We start from the raw sequence: 13,637 nt of genomic DNA, 5'->3' as shown, positions 1-13,637 counted from the left end.
CAGATTGTACAGGAACAAGGCAGGTTTCCATTATTCTTTGAATATTGAATCAGGTGGGTTCCAGTCAAATGGTTTTGCTCTTTTTCTCCTTCTCTGTGTGTGCCACTGTTGTCCTATTGTCACTCAAAAGACATCTTCATTTTTCAAGGGCTAAAGAAGGGGCTTAGAAACTTGGTAATGTGTGCTAAAAACCTTGTCTTTTTTTGGCTGCACTATGGGATCACATCTCTCTCCTTTCCACTCATCTGCAGTGAAAGCTTGCAATTGCCCCATAATTACTGTGCCAGAACTGTGCCAAACTCTTTAAAGGTGTTCTGTCTTATGAACATAACTCAAATAGCTTTATAGGAAAGAAACAATTGCTTATTGTCTGATAATCATTTTGAGTAAAGTTATTTCAAAACAACTCTATAGGAAACAACTGCTTAGAAAGGATGCTGTAATAGTAGAGTCATAGAATCATAGAAGGTATTGGATTGGAAGAGACCCTCAAAGGTCGTCTTGTCCAACCTCCCTGCAGTGAGAAGGGACATCTCCAACCGAATCAGGTTGCTGAGGGCCCCATCAAGTTTGACCTTGCCTGTCTCCAGGGATGAAGCCTCCGCCATATCTCTGGGCAACCTGTTCTAGTGTTTCACCACTCTAACATGTATTACACCTAAAGATGACTGCGTGAGTTGGTTAATTGGCCTTTATTTGCTACATAGGTGGGAAGAAAAATGCACTCTTGCAAAAGCCTTGGCTTGGTTATATTGTCCTTTTTATTTATGCAATGCTTGCAGTGCATATTCCTTTATGCAATGTGACTGTAATAAAACTCCTGACTAATTTATCCTATGGATATCTCCTGGGTATTTATGGTGTACTTCCACTGCTTAGGTTACTAAATGAACAGAGACCTAGCATAGTTGAGTTTCTCTTTAAAAACAAAATATTACCTCTAACAAGTAGCATGCTATTTTATTCCTAATTTAACTGAGAGACAAAGCATGCTTTAACTATTGCTCATGAGCATTTGTTGATCTGGTTTTTGTATTGCATACAAAACAGTGTTGGAGTGTTAGGCTGTCACTGAAATTCTAAGATGCAGTTCCTAAAAACCTGGGCTTGCAGAATCAGGTCTTAAAAAAGCTGTCTCAAAACTTGCCAGTGTGCTGGACATGAGTAGACAGCGTGCTTCCAGCCCAGCAGGCAAATTGCATCCTGAGCTGCATCAACAGAAGGGTGGCTAGCAGATCGAGAGGGGTAACTCTACTGCTTTACTCTGCTCTGGTGAGACTTCACCTGGAGTACTGCATCCAGCTCAGAGCCCTTGATACAAGAAGGACATGGAGCTGATGGGGCAGGTCCAGAGGAGGGCCAGTGCTCTTCACTAATTACCTGGCAAAGGTATTCAAGCAAAGCACTTCTCATGATAGTGGGTGGAAGTTCAAGATTATATTTAAGTATTCTGGGAAAGCCTTGAATCTGATCCTCTTTGTCTTCAACAGCATGTGGAAAAAAGCCATCAGTAAGTACTTCCCACACAGAGACAATGATGGTTGCAGTACATTTTCCTGTCCTCTCTACCCTCTGTATTTAATACAGCTTTTTCCAGACAGATGTTTTTGCAGTTCCATCCAAGTGATTTTGCCTGATGGCTTTATACAAACCTAGTTCCAGTTGAATTCAAACACTAAACTAAAAAGTGCACAGAATTCTCCAGAAGAGAGCTTCACAAACTATTACACACCTCTACCTGGAAATAACAGAGCCTGTAGGGGATGTTGCTTTCCACTGTAATTTTATGATTCTTTGATCCACTTGGATGTGAAATTGGTAAACCTGCTGCTCTGTTCCCCACCAGTTTTGAGATGATTGACTTTGACTTAATATTCCCAGATGAGGGTTGTTTTCTTCTGCTGATGCAGTCCCCTTCCAAATCCTTGTCATTTTTCTTCCTTGTATCTCGATTTCTAAATGATTGTCCTTGGTGTCAACCTTAGGACATGAAGCCATCACTGAGAATGGCTATGTTTGCACCTGTAACTCCTTAAGCTTTGCTACCCTCTCATAACACTCAGAGGAACAAGCCCTGCGACATGCAGGCAGACGTGTTGTGCGGGAAACTCTCAGCGCTGTGCTGGTATTCCTTGTACAAAACTTCAAAGCTTAAAAGGTATCCCATTGCTTAAAGGACATGAGGCTAGTACAGCTCTAAACAAAGGGAATTTTAATCCTAAAGGCCATTTCAGAGCTCCAGTGAAATCTCCTTCATGGTAACATTTTTGCATAACCACCTTTCATTACATTTTTTCTCCCTTACTGCTTTACTTTTGGTTTTGTAGCTGTGCATGACTCTGCCTTGCACACCTGGAGAAAAGGAGGAGTAGGCAGGCCTGAAATAGAAGCTGAGCTCTTTTATTTCCTTGGAGTCCTTCCCCACACCTTATGTTCTGGTTTCATGAAACGAAACAGGCTTTTCTCCTTTTGCATATAGGATTGCCCAAGGTTTCCTAGGTACCCTGTGACAGCAATGAGCTGTGCCAGACCAGCTGGTTCCTGGCCTAATCGTGGCCTAATCATAACCATTCCTTCTACCCTGTGTCAGCACTAAGACTGTTATTTCCATAGAGGCATAATTGCTTTTCACCAAACAGAGTCATTGCATCTGACTTATTTCAGTGGCCTTGCTGTCATGGCAATAGTTCTTCTCATTAGTTTCCTCTCTAGAAAAATATTTGCAGGCATTTTAGAGCCACTAAATAAACTGGTCCCCTCCACCTTTGTGACTCTCTTATTCTCTACTTTTTATGGTTGCATAACATTGCATTCTCAGTTGGAGGGGAAAATCTGTTACTACATCTAAATCCTCTTCACCCATGCTTGCAGCTCCCCTTTCAGAACTCTGTTAGTAATTTTGGTTTCCCATATGCATTTTTTTGTTTCCCATATGCACATTTTTGCCTGAAGCAAACTCTTCTCAGTGTTTATTTTTGGTGTCTGTCCAGCATTACTGTAATCCAGTTACAGTTATTTGTGCTCACCGAATATCAGCTGAATCTACTTGCTCCATTTTGTCATGCTTACTTAATATTTTAAAAGGAAAATTGGTGATATTTTCCCACAACATTATTGGGTCAAACACATTTCACACAGTACTGTGCAGTATTCCTTTGTGCTTTGTGCACCAGTTGTTATCAAATTAGGATGATAGCTGGGCATGTGGATGTGAGCCATGTGTTAATCCAAGTTCGCCCAGAAGTGTGTGCTAGCCTGTCTAAAACAATAGCTCAATTACAGCTGATGAAATTGCATTATCTTTTCAATCCCTCTCACCGTGTTGTCTAGCCATTAGTTGCACATGCACATCCTGTATTCAAGTGTTTGTGACTCATACAGGCAGTGAGAAGCTTAAATAAATATAGATTTAAAATCAAATGGACAGCTAAATCATTTATTAACAGAGTTGGGGGGGTTATTTATGGATATTCCAGGTATGAAATAGCCTGCAAGTGTTCAGTAGATTCACAGCCAGTCTGGATTCTTTTGAAACTAACCTTTTCTACATTCTGGTAAGAGTCCACCTCAAGCACAGTGTTCTAACAGCATATGAGTAGCTGGTGCAGTCAAGAGGATGCCTTTGCAGCTCTGCATTGCTCTGCTCGGGATGTAATAAGGTGGTTAAAAGGTCACCTACTGCTATCAAATAGGGGAGGTCTGATAGACCTGTTAGTGCTCTGGTCTAGGAGGCTTTACCCAATACTCTTGGTGTAGTTGTGTGTCTGGTGGCAGGAAGTGTAGATTGTTTCCACTACCCAACCACTCGGTAGCTGTTGCTTGCCCTGACATTTTTATATCTCTCTATATAAAAAAAGAATATATTTTAAGTATCCTTTTATAAATGTATATGTGAACTTCCTCCCCCCCCCCCCCCAAGAAAAAATGGGATTTCTCCAAATGGCTTTGAAAGACATAGGTAAACTTGGGGGGGGGGGGGGGGGGGGGGGGGGGAGGGGCATATGACAAAGATGTTGACAGCCTTAAGCCGATGGACACGGCTGCTGCAGGGTACGAAGCAGATAAGGACATGAGGACCTGTGCATTTGGCCTTGGTACTCTTGCTCTGTAAATGTGTGAAATAAGAACTTATTTATATAGACCATATACAGATGATTTAAAATGTCACTTGGAAATGATGTGGTAATGGTTTGGATTATCTTCTGGTGGACAAGTTTTTAGGTTGAGTTACCCCTGAGCACTAGGGGAAGGCATCTCTCTGGGCAGCTCGCACACCTTCACTTCTTATGCTTGAGTGAAATTGCCAAACCTCACTCAGCCCTCTGAGTCTTTACATGTACTCTGTATGTAGCAGTGGTTACCTTGCAGGCTCCCTTAGCTTGGACTTTTAACTGCTGGCTTCCACATCTGCAGTTCAGAAGCCTGTAAATATTTGGTTTTTCAAACATGGAGTGACCTGAACCCTCAGCAAAGCTGTGACCATTCTTGCAGTTGGGCACAGGGATACGATTTCAGTTTATCGTCAGAGTTCTGAATAAACCTTGCATTGATTGTGGTATAGTCTGGGACAGGCACCATGAATGAACATGCAGTTAGCCCTGATGTTAGTTTCACGTGTTTCAGTTCGAATTGCAATGTCATAAAAACTATATTCCCCACTGACAGGGCGTTGCTGTAATTTCTCATTAGGAATTACTGCCAGGTTATACCATTATGGATCTCAGCAATGTCTCAGCTTTGAGGGCTCTCAGGTTAGAAATTTAGGAGGAATTAAACAATTGAATTGAATCACTGCACCAAAGCATTTCTAAAGAGTCATTTATTTCACTTGAATGTACATTTGCAGACAGCTGTGGTTGTGTCTTTGAAATCTTTAAAAGAAAATTTGCTTCAGCCTTTGACATGGTAAAACTACACATGTCACTTAGTGATTCTGGGCAACTTTTGGGTGCTTAAGCCCTAGCTGAACGCTCACAGACATAAAAGGACTCTGTTGCACAGACCTTGATTTGGTTTTAAAATAAATTTGTTGTTTTCTATAAAGTATTTAAGACATGCTCAGCTGAAAAGAAAATCTCCCCAAAGACACAGATATATAGGGGTCTGAGATCCACTGAGTCTTAAGGCGCTGCAGACTGAGTTGTCTGAGACTGGAGCATCTCTGAAGCTTCCCAGAAGCGAGAAACAATCAGCCCAGATTTTGTACACTTTACACCCCCACCACTTCTTTGAGAAGAAAGAAACAAAATGCTTTCAAATAAAGATGTCAGAGAAACTTAGGGAAATGAGATGACATTAGTATGCAAAACCAAAGAGAAGATTTACAGAAGACTCTACACAGAGTTTGGCAAGAACCAAAGAATTTGTGAAGTGTGAATAAAAAGAAGATAAAATGATACATCAGTCATAATCCTGAAGGTCTGATGCACAGATGCAGATACTCACATTTATATATATAAGCTACTGGAGAGCCATCAATCTGTTGCATAGATCTTCCCTAGGGGGCTTGATTCTTAAATTCAGCCCCTCTCTCTCTCTTTCCATGATGTTTCTGTGCATTAGCACACACTAGACTTTGTACTGGGGTTTAGCATTTAGGGTAGATAACACTCTTCCTGAGCTTGTCATTTGCATCCTCTGATGCAATTTTGTTGACAAGATATTTTCAGGCATGCAGAGAGAAAACAATCACTCCCAGGTCTGTTTTGATCATTGGCAAGGGGTTATCGTTTTCAGTAGTTTGTCTGGGTGCTATTTCCACAAGAAAGCACTTTGCCTCTAAAGCTTGTACATATAAATCTGCTTCAGCAGGGTGCCTGCAAGTTGTGTCAGGGTCAGCTAGAGGAAAGACTAAATCTTCCTGAAAATTTGCAAGCGTGTTTTGGTTTGGTTTGGTTTGCTTGCTTGGCTGTTGGGGGTTTGTGTGTTTGCTTGTTTGTTTGGTTGTTTTTTTTTCCCGTGGTTTGTCATCCAGAAAGGGATGCAGGCGTGCGTCCCAGCCACGCAGAGCATTGATTGCTTCTGCCTGCAGCGGGGATGCTGTCAAGTCGCTGCGCGAGTGGAGCCCGGTATTGACACAGAGCTGCTGGCCAGCAGCTCATGCTGCGCCCCGCTCCCGCCATGCCCTGCCGCTAGCTGCTGCCAAGGGGGCTGGAGAGGCCCCGGCGAAGGACCTCAGGTTTGCGGGGAGAAGCACTTTGATGCAAACCGGCCAAAGGAAGCGCTGGGTGCACCATGCACTCACATCTTCCCAAGCAGCACAGCTGCGGCAGGGGGTCCGAGGGGCCGGACGCCGGCAGGAATGTGCCTCCGGTAGCGAGGGATGCCCACTGCGCCTGTCACTGGCACCAGCATCCTCCCGGGCTTCAGTATAGCTCTCAGGCGCGTCCCTGCTGGGGACCTGGGGGTGCCAGCCAGAGCAGGAGCAAGTGTGTCCATTTGCGGGACAGTCTGCGGAAGAGCCCCCATAAATCCTCAGCCAAGCCCCAGGGCAGCCCGGGGGAGTGGTGGTCAGAGTGCGCCTGTGGCCGTGGCTGGCCCCCCCCGGTGCAGGTGAGCCAATTCTTCACTCTCCAAGCGACTTAGAAGATGCTTCAGAGAAAGTGAGGTTTGGTGGTGTTGGCAACTTTCTGTGCTGTCTCTTGATTTGTCTCTTGGTGCCTTCTGGAAAAATGATATGCAAGGGTGAGCTGTCGGTTGTTAAAGCCTCTCGTTTGGTTATCGATTTTTCTGTGGCCTGTGGAAATTGTGGAGTCCTCTTGGAAGGGTTTTCTTGAAACGTTTTGGGGTTTGCCTTCAGGTTCTACAGACTTTACATTCCATCCTGTTGTGTGGAGAAAGGATGTTTATCCCTCCTGTGTAATGGATTTTGCCTGCTTCTGTAAACAGTTTGTTTTCATATATTGCATGGAGTTAATGAGGATATTTTAAACAGAGAACATAGGAGGGGGTGTGGGGGAAGTGGTTTGGTTTTATGAATAGGAGAAAGTGTGACCTGCTTTTTTTCTCTGAATGTTAAATGTAGTTGAAATATTTAATAAGTATGAACTAGGTCTTTAGTTTCCACAAGGCTATATGATTGTATTTAATGGGGAGGCAGTTTTAGTTCAGATACAAACCAAGCAGGCTCTAGAATGTGTAAAGATACATGAAAGCAATTAGACTGTGAATAATTACACACCATACAGCACAGCACTGTGAAATAGAAATCAGTGGCACTCGTATGATGGTTAATATTAAAAGCATTAGCATTTCCTGCACTGATGCATGCTCTCATTTTTCATTTAGAAAGCTTTAAGCTCATTCACCAGCTTTGCATTATGTCAACATCGAGTCTTTTTGTCATGATTTCACTCTAACAGAGAGTAATTTAAGGTTGAAATAGCTTTCTGAGGTAAATGTTTATTTACTGAAAGCGTATACACTGGTTTAACTAGCCTTAGCCCCCACTGAACATGTGCACTCTCTCTGGAGATTAAATCAATTCTTTGATGGAAAGGTTTTTAATATACTTCCACTGAACAGAAAAGCAATAAGGCAAAAGATTGCCAGACAGGGTACCTGTGCTTTATCTTATCTCATGGTCTACAAACTGAGGCTTCATTCTTTGCCTCAAATCTATAATAATTAGCTTGCTGCTATATTTTGGAGTGATTAAAATGTTGCATGTGGCTCTGTGTTACATATTTGCAGCACAGCCTGTGTCCAAAGGCTACAGGAATAATGATGCCAGAATAAAGCCAGTTTTAAAGCAATACATAACTACACCTTTCCCTCCCTAATTTGAATCAGAAAAAACTCTATAAATATTTTCTTAGGCTCTGAAGAACCAAGAATTTCTGGGCTTTCAGAGCTATATAATTTATAAAGTATAAATCAAAGAGTAACTTAAAAATAATGGTAAGGAAAATAATGAAGGGCTGCTTCTGAGGTGACTTCAGTATGTGAGTTTATGGATTCATTGTCAGGTTACTTCAGTATTTTCAGTATCTTTGTAATCATATTCATTCACCTGTGGTAATGTGGCATTGTTCAGGTCTACGTGCTTGCTTACATTCCGTTCTGAGCTCTGCACTGTAAACTTCCTTTGCTATACATTCTTAATGCCTATGACCTTATTCTGTGTAGAAGACTCTTTCTTGAGTTCTGCCTATAATGGATCAACTGAAGTGTGATGTTCTGCTCCTGGGGATGGACAGATGCACTTCCTGGGGATGGACAGATGCACTCACTTTGTCAAGTGCTTGGTGGATTTGATCTCAGAGCTGTGGGACACTGTGTTTCCAATATTTTTTATCTTTTTCCCTGTGTGCAGAGTAAGCATAGTGCAAGCTGTGGGAAGAGAGGGAAGAGTGTGTATAGATGTGTCTCTGTACGTACAGTCTGTGCATGTACACTTAGGGAACGATTAAACAGCTCTACTGTATACATGCAATATAGGAAAAAGCCCTCTGGAGCTGGCCCCTTGCTTGTCCTTGCTTTAGGGGCACAGGGGTGCAAGTTGAAGGCAGTGACATTTCTTGAGGTCCGTGTCCATTTGGAAAGCTCTCATTTTTCTTGCCAAAATAAGGAGCAGTAGTGAAGCAGTTCTGTTTACTAGCCCGGGAAGAGGGAAGTTTTATTTGAAATGGCCATCTCATGTGGAGATGTGGTCATAGACTGCCTGCTGAGAAGGCTTCTTTCTGTAAAGTTTGGAGGATATTCTTCTTCTGCTTGACATTTTTGGGAGACACTACATTGTTCCACAATAGGAAAGACATAACACCTTGAAAAATTGCTTCTTGATCAGTACTAAAGTGATTTAATGCACAGGCCCTCAGTTCCTAGAGGGAGTACTAGACAGCTGTTACTGATGTACTCTTTGTCATCCTGACTGATAAAAACCCAGATTTTTGTAACTGAGGGCTTGGCTCCACTTTCTTCACCAGCTCCTTCTTCTTGAGTATGTCAGAGCAAACAATGACACTCTGGTGTTATCAATATTTTAACTGTCTCAGAAATTCTGCTTTGCTAGCCCGTGTGTTTATGTTAGCTCATGGTCTTGTGCTGAGTTCTGCACTGAAAAATGCTCTCTATATATCCAGAAAGAGATGATTTAGACTTACAAAAACCAAGCCCACAGAAACCCCTTCATTTTGAAACTGATTTGAAATTTGGTTCCAAAACATGATCTGGAACTGCTTTCATACTAGCAGGGTCTTTGACCAACTTTTCTACAGTTTTGTTTTGTTAAGGAGAAGAGCAAGCTAATAAGCAAGGTGTGTATGTCCCTGCCGCCTGCAGGGCACTGCCTACCTCTGCCATCGTTAGGCCATGCAGGCACATTGATCTCATGGTTCCCTCAGTGATTTCATACCTAAGGTGGGTTTTGTGCTGTGTGATAGCTGAGCAAAATTTTGCATGGAGGGGGAGCAGATGCAAGGAGGTGACCTGATGTTTTCCTTGAAACATTCCGAGACTGGATGTGGTTTGTAACACTGGGTGTGCTCTCCCTGCTGGCACACATCATCTACTGATGAACCAGATCAGAAGCGTATGATAACACACGTAGCTGGAAGTGTGCAACGAGCAGCTGTTCCTCGTGCAGGGGGGAGCCTGCAGTACTCTGGTTATAGGCTCAGGAGGAGCTGTGCTTGCTTCAAGAAGTCCAAGGTATGGATTTTATGATCTACATGAAAGAGGATGTCCTCTGACTGCCTTCCCAATATGTGGTTAACTGCCTGATTTGTGGTTTGTAGAGGTCATTATTGTTCTGCTAAAGGGGAAGGAAGAAACGGAAGCAGATTCCCACCTTTGGCTGCTTCCCCATGGGCTCCACTTTAATTCAGCTAACTCTATCTGCTGTTAAATTGTAGGGGCTGCTATTCTGAAATGTTTTCAAGGAGGAACTTCTCAGATAGTATCCTGAATGTGTCATCTGCAAAAATCTGCATGTGCTTCATTTGGAAAACTTGCACAGAAGTGTAAATTGTCACATCTTTTTAGACAGTTTCTGCCAGTGTTAGCTTTGACTTCTTTGACTGCTTGGATTTTTTCCTAGAAATATCAGGGGGAAAAGTGTTTTTTATGCAGTTAGTCTCTTTTAATCAAAATAGCATCACTTTGCTGTTTTGCTGCCTGCTAGAGAGACTTGTGAGCTAAATCCAGTTTGTAGAAATGGCATGGCTTAAAACAGGCAGCGGTAGCCAGACTCTGAGGGGTCAGCTGAGAATGGCCTCTTGTCCTGCAAGGCCTTTGGCGCTGGTGCAGAAATTTCAGTGCATCAGTTGAGAGCTCTTTGCATGGCGAGATGAAGTGAGAGCTAGCTTCAAGGCATTCTGTTACAGAACCAAGGCAGAAGGTGTGTTGTAAGACAAGATACAGAAGTGATTTGTCATCAGATGTGTTTTTGAAAGCTTAGGTAACTCCTTTCAGGTTCACCAGCTCCAACATGCAACTGGCCATTCCTCTGAGTCCCTATGAGCAATGAAGGTATGTTAGTTAGCTAAGGGACAGCTTTTCACTCCAATTTAGGATGTTCAGGTGCCAGCAGTTAAAGGAAAATCAAATAATGTTGTTTATTTGGCTTTTATATATACACACCCCCCCACCCCCCTTTTCCAGGCTATTGAGAGGTAGATATAAGTCAAGAGTTAAAGACTGATGTAACTTTTACACTGTTAAGAAGGATAAGGTGGAGAGGAGGAGATGGTTAATTTTTAATGCAAAGAAAAGTTCATGTCCCATTTTCAGGCTGGTGTGCTCTTATCAGTGGATTTAGGCAAAATCCCTTAAGTTTCAGGAAGATGCATCTTAGTTCATCTCTTGCCTTGGATGGATTATTGTGCTGCATTTCTAAAAGTAAACTCATTTATTCATCTTCTAAGTGACAGCTGCACAGATTGCTGACGTGGTTTGAAAGTGGAAATACAAAAGCTGTTAGAAAACTCTTTTGTAAGATGAATAATACTGTTCTAACAATTCTTGCATCCAGTCCCTCTGACTGATAGAGAATGTGGGGAAATCTACAGGATTCTGGGCGAGATTCCTGTCTGTCCCTCCAATGGGACAGCAGCGTTAGGAAACATCATGCTTCACATTCGTGTTTAACCTATTTCTTCTTTCAGATAAAGGAAAGCATTTTTAATACTGAATTCATAGCATTTGGGTTATGTTTGGCATGAAAAGGTCAAAGATTAGCCTTTACATCCCCTCCATTAAGGTCAGCAGTCTCATTATCAATGTAGGGACTGTTCCTAGTCAGAAGTAACATGAAATGTTGCATAAATTAAGTGAAGTATAAGTGGAGGAAAAGAATCCTATCAGGAGTGGTTAGCATGGATTCACCAAGGGGAATTCGTGCTTGACCAATCTTATAGCCTTCTATGATGGTGTAGCTAGCTCAGTGGGTGAGGGGAGAGCAGAGGATGTTGTCTGCTTTGACTCGACTGTCTCCCATAACATCCTCATAGGTAAGTTTAGAAAGCTGGGGTTAGATGAGCGGAACAGTGAGGTGGAATGACAGAGTTCAGACAGTTGTGATCAGTGATGCAGTCCATTCAGAGGTGTTCCCTAAGGGTCAGCATCGGGGCCAATCTTGTTCAACACATTCATCAGTGGCCTGGATAAAAGGATAGAGTGCACACTCAGCAGGTTTGTTGATGACACAAAACTGAATATGACACACGAGAAGGTTGTGCTGCCCTTCAGAGAGACTTGGACAGGCTAGAGAGTTGGGCAGAGGCAATCACAATGAAGTTCAGCAAGGGCAAGTGTCAGGTCCTGCAGCTGGAGTGAAATAACCCTGTGCAGCAGTACACGTTAGGGGCTGACCTGCTGGAAAGCAGCTCTACAGAAAAGGACCTGGCAGTGCTGGTGGACAATTTCACCACGAGCCAGCAATATGCCTTTGTGACCAAGAAGGCTAATGGCAACTTGGGGTCCATCAAGAAGAGTGCAGCCAGCAGGTTGAGGGAAGTTCACCTCGCCACCCATGCTGCTCTCTTGAGGCTGCACCTGGAATATTGTGTCCAGTTTGGGGCTTTCCAGGTCAAGAGAGGCAGGGAGGGCTGGAGAGAGTCCAGTGAAGAGCTAACAAGATGATGAGGAGGCTGAACCATCTCTCTTACAAAGAGAGTCAGAGACCTGGGGCTGTTTAGCCTGGAGAGGACTGAGAAGAGATCTTGTCAATGCATATACATTTCTAAAGGGCAGATGTCAAGAGGATGGGATCAGCCTCTTTTCAGTGGTGCCCAAGGGGCAGCTGGTACAAGCCAGAACACAGGAAGCTCTATCTAAACACAGGAAGAACCTTTCTTTTTGAGGATGACAGAGCACTGGAACTACTGTCTACCCAAAGAGATTGTGGAGTCTCCTTCTCTGGAGACTTTTAAAACCCACCTAGGTATGGTTCTGTGAAAGCTGCTCCAGGCAAATCTCCATTAGCAAGGAAGTTGAACCTGATGATGCCCAGCTGTCTGCTCCAGCCCCTACCATCCCCTGATTTCTTGAGAAATATGGTTGGCTTAGCTCAAAGGCTTTTCACATAATTCTGATTGGAAAGATGGACATGACATGTCATTAAATAAAAACCCAAACCAAAGCAAGCAAACAGAAACCTAAACGTGCTGAGACATATTTGGACTTTCTTCATAACCTACAATGAAACAGGAGGAAAAAAATAAGGAAAAGAAAGGAAAAGGAGAAAGAAAACCCCATTGCTAGTCATGAGGCACTGTGCTCTGTGTATGTGGGAGCCTTGAGGCCTTGAGCAGCCTGGTCTAGTGGAAGGTGTCCCTGCCCATAGTGAGGGGGCACATAGTGGGTCCCTTCCAACCCATACCATTCACTGGGCCATTTACTCCAGATTTTCCACCGTGTCTCAGCATCATTCAGCCACCTTTGCCTGGCTTGATCATGCAGCATTGCCTTGCAAATGCCACTGGGAAGAAAAGAAAAGTGGATATTTTCTCTTGTGCAATATTCTGTCTCCTTCTCTTAATGTATTAAGTCTCTCATTGGTGTAAATATCTTTTGATATTACATAATTGTAAGTGGCAAAAAATAGTTCAGGCATAGGTCTGGTTACACAGCTCATCACTGCATTGGTGTGCAAGGTGCTCTATGTATTTTCATCTAAGTAATGAAAAGGATAAATATCTGCTATGTACTGCACTAACCAGTGATTGTCATGGTTTATAGCTTATCTACACCCATTTTGGCTCCTGGTGATTGCTCAGTCATAAATATGTTAATGCTCCATTCATACAATTTGTTGCACCATATTTAGATTTGCATTTAATTAGCCCCATGTTTCAGTTTCTCCTCCTAGATGCCTCGAGAAGCCAAGAACATTTTCTCCCCTTAACATATAATTTCACTTCTGGGATTTTCAGGGGAGATGAAAGGAGGCACGGGAAGGGAATTGTAGAATTTGGAAGGGGATTGTTTGCTGCACTGTTATTTGGCCCAAGCTGCACAAGTGCTCCAACAGCCCTACTGCTATTGATACATTTCTCTAATGCTTGTTGTATGTGCTTACCCATGAATGCATTGCTCACTGCATTTGAGGATAGAGAGGTATTTCTCTAGGACCAGGCTGGCAAGCCCCAAAGGGATTCATATTTGATGGTGTTGGGTTCTTTGGCTTGGTTTGGGTT

The 13,637-nt window shown here is 43.0% G+C and overlaps 1 protein-coding gene across 28 annotated transcripts in view; it reads left to right on the top strand.

Moving 5' to 3' along the window:
• DLG2 (discs large MAGUK scaffold protein 2) overlaps positions 1-13,637 on the top strand; it is a 1,097,405-nt gene that overhangs the window by 630,141 nt on the left and 453,627 nt on the right. For 2 of the 28 annotated variants that reach the window (XM_068146358.1, XM_068146319.1), the window contains exon 1: positions 6,199-6,552. The exons of 23 other annotated variants lie outside the window; for them this stretch is intronic. In XM_068146358.1, the coding sequence (XP_068002459.1) occupies positions 6,235-6,552 (318 nt within the window). In that variant the 5' untranslated portion in view covers positions 6,199-6,234. Of the gene's footprint in view, positions 1-6,197; positions 6,553-13,637 lie in introns of those variants that run through there. 3 more of the 28 variants (XM_068146300.1, XM_068146394.1, XM_068146376.1) reach the window with 3 other exon arrangements.

Source organism: Melanerpes formicivorus, unplaced genomic scaffold, assembly GCF_026170545.1.
Source record: "Melanerpes formicivorus ecotype bairdi unplaced genomic scaffold, bMelFor1.0.p_v2 SCAF_1, whole genome shotgun sequence".
In the NCBI taxonomy this organism is placed as follows: domain Eukaryota; kingdom Metazoa; phylum Chordata; class Aves; order Piciformes; family Picidae; genus Melanerpes; species Melanerpes formicivorus.
This window is presented reverse-complemented; position numbering and strand designations above follow the sequence as displayed.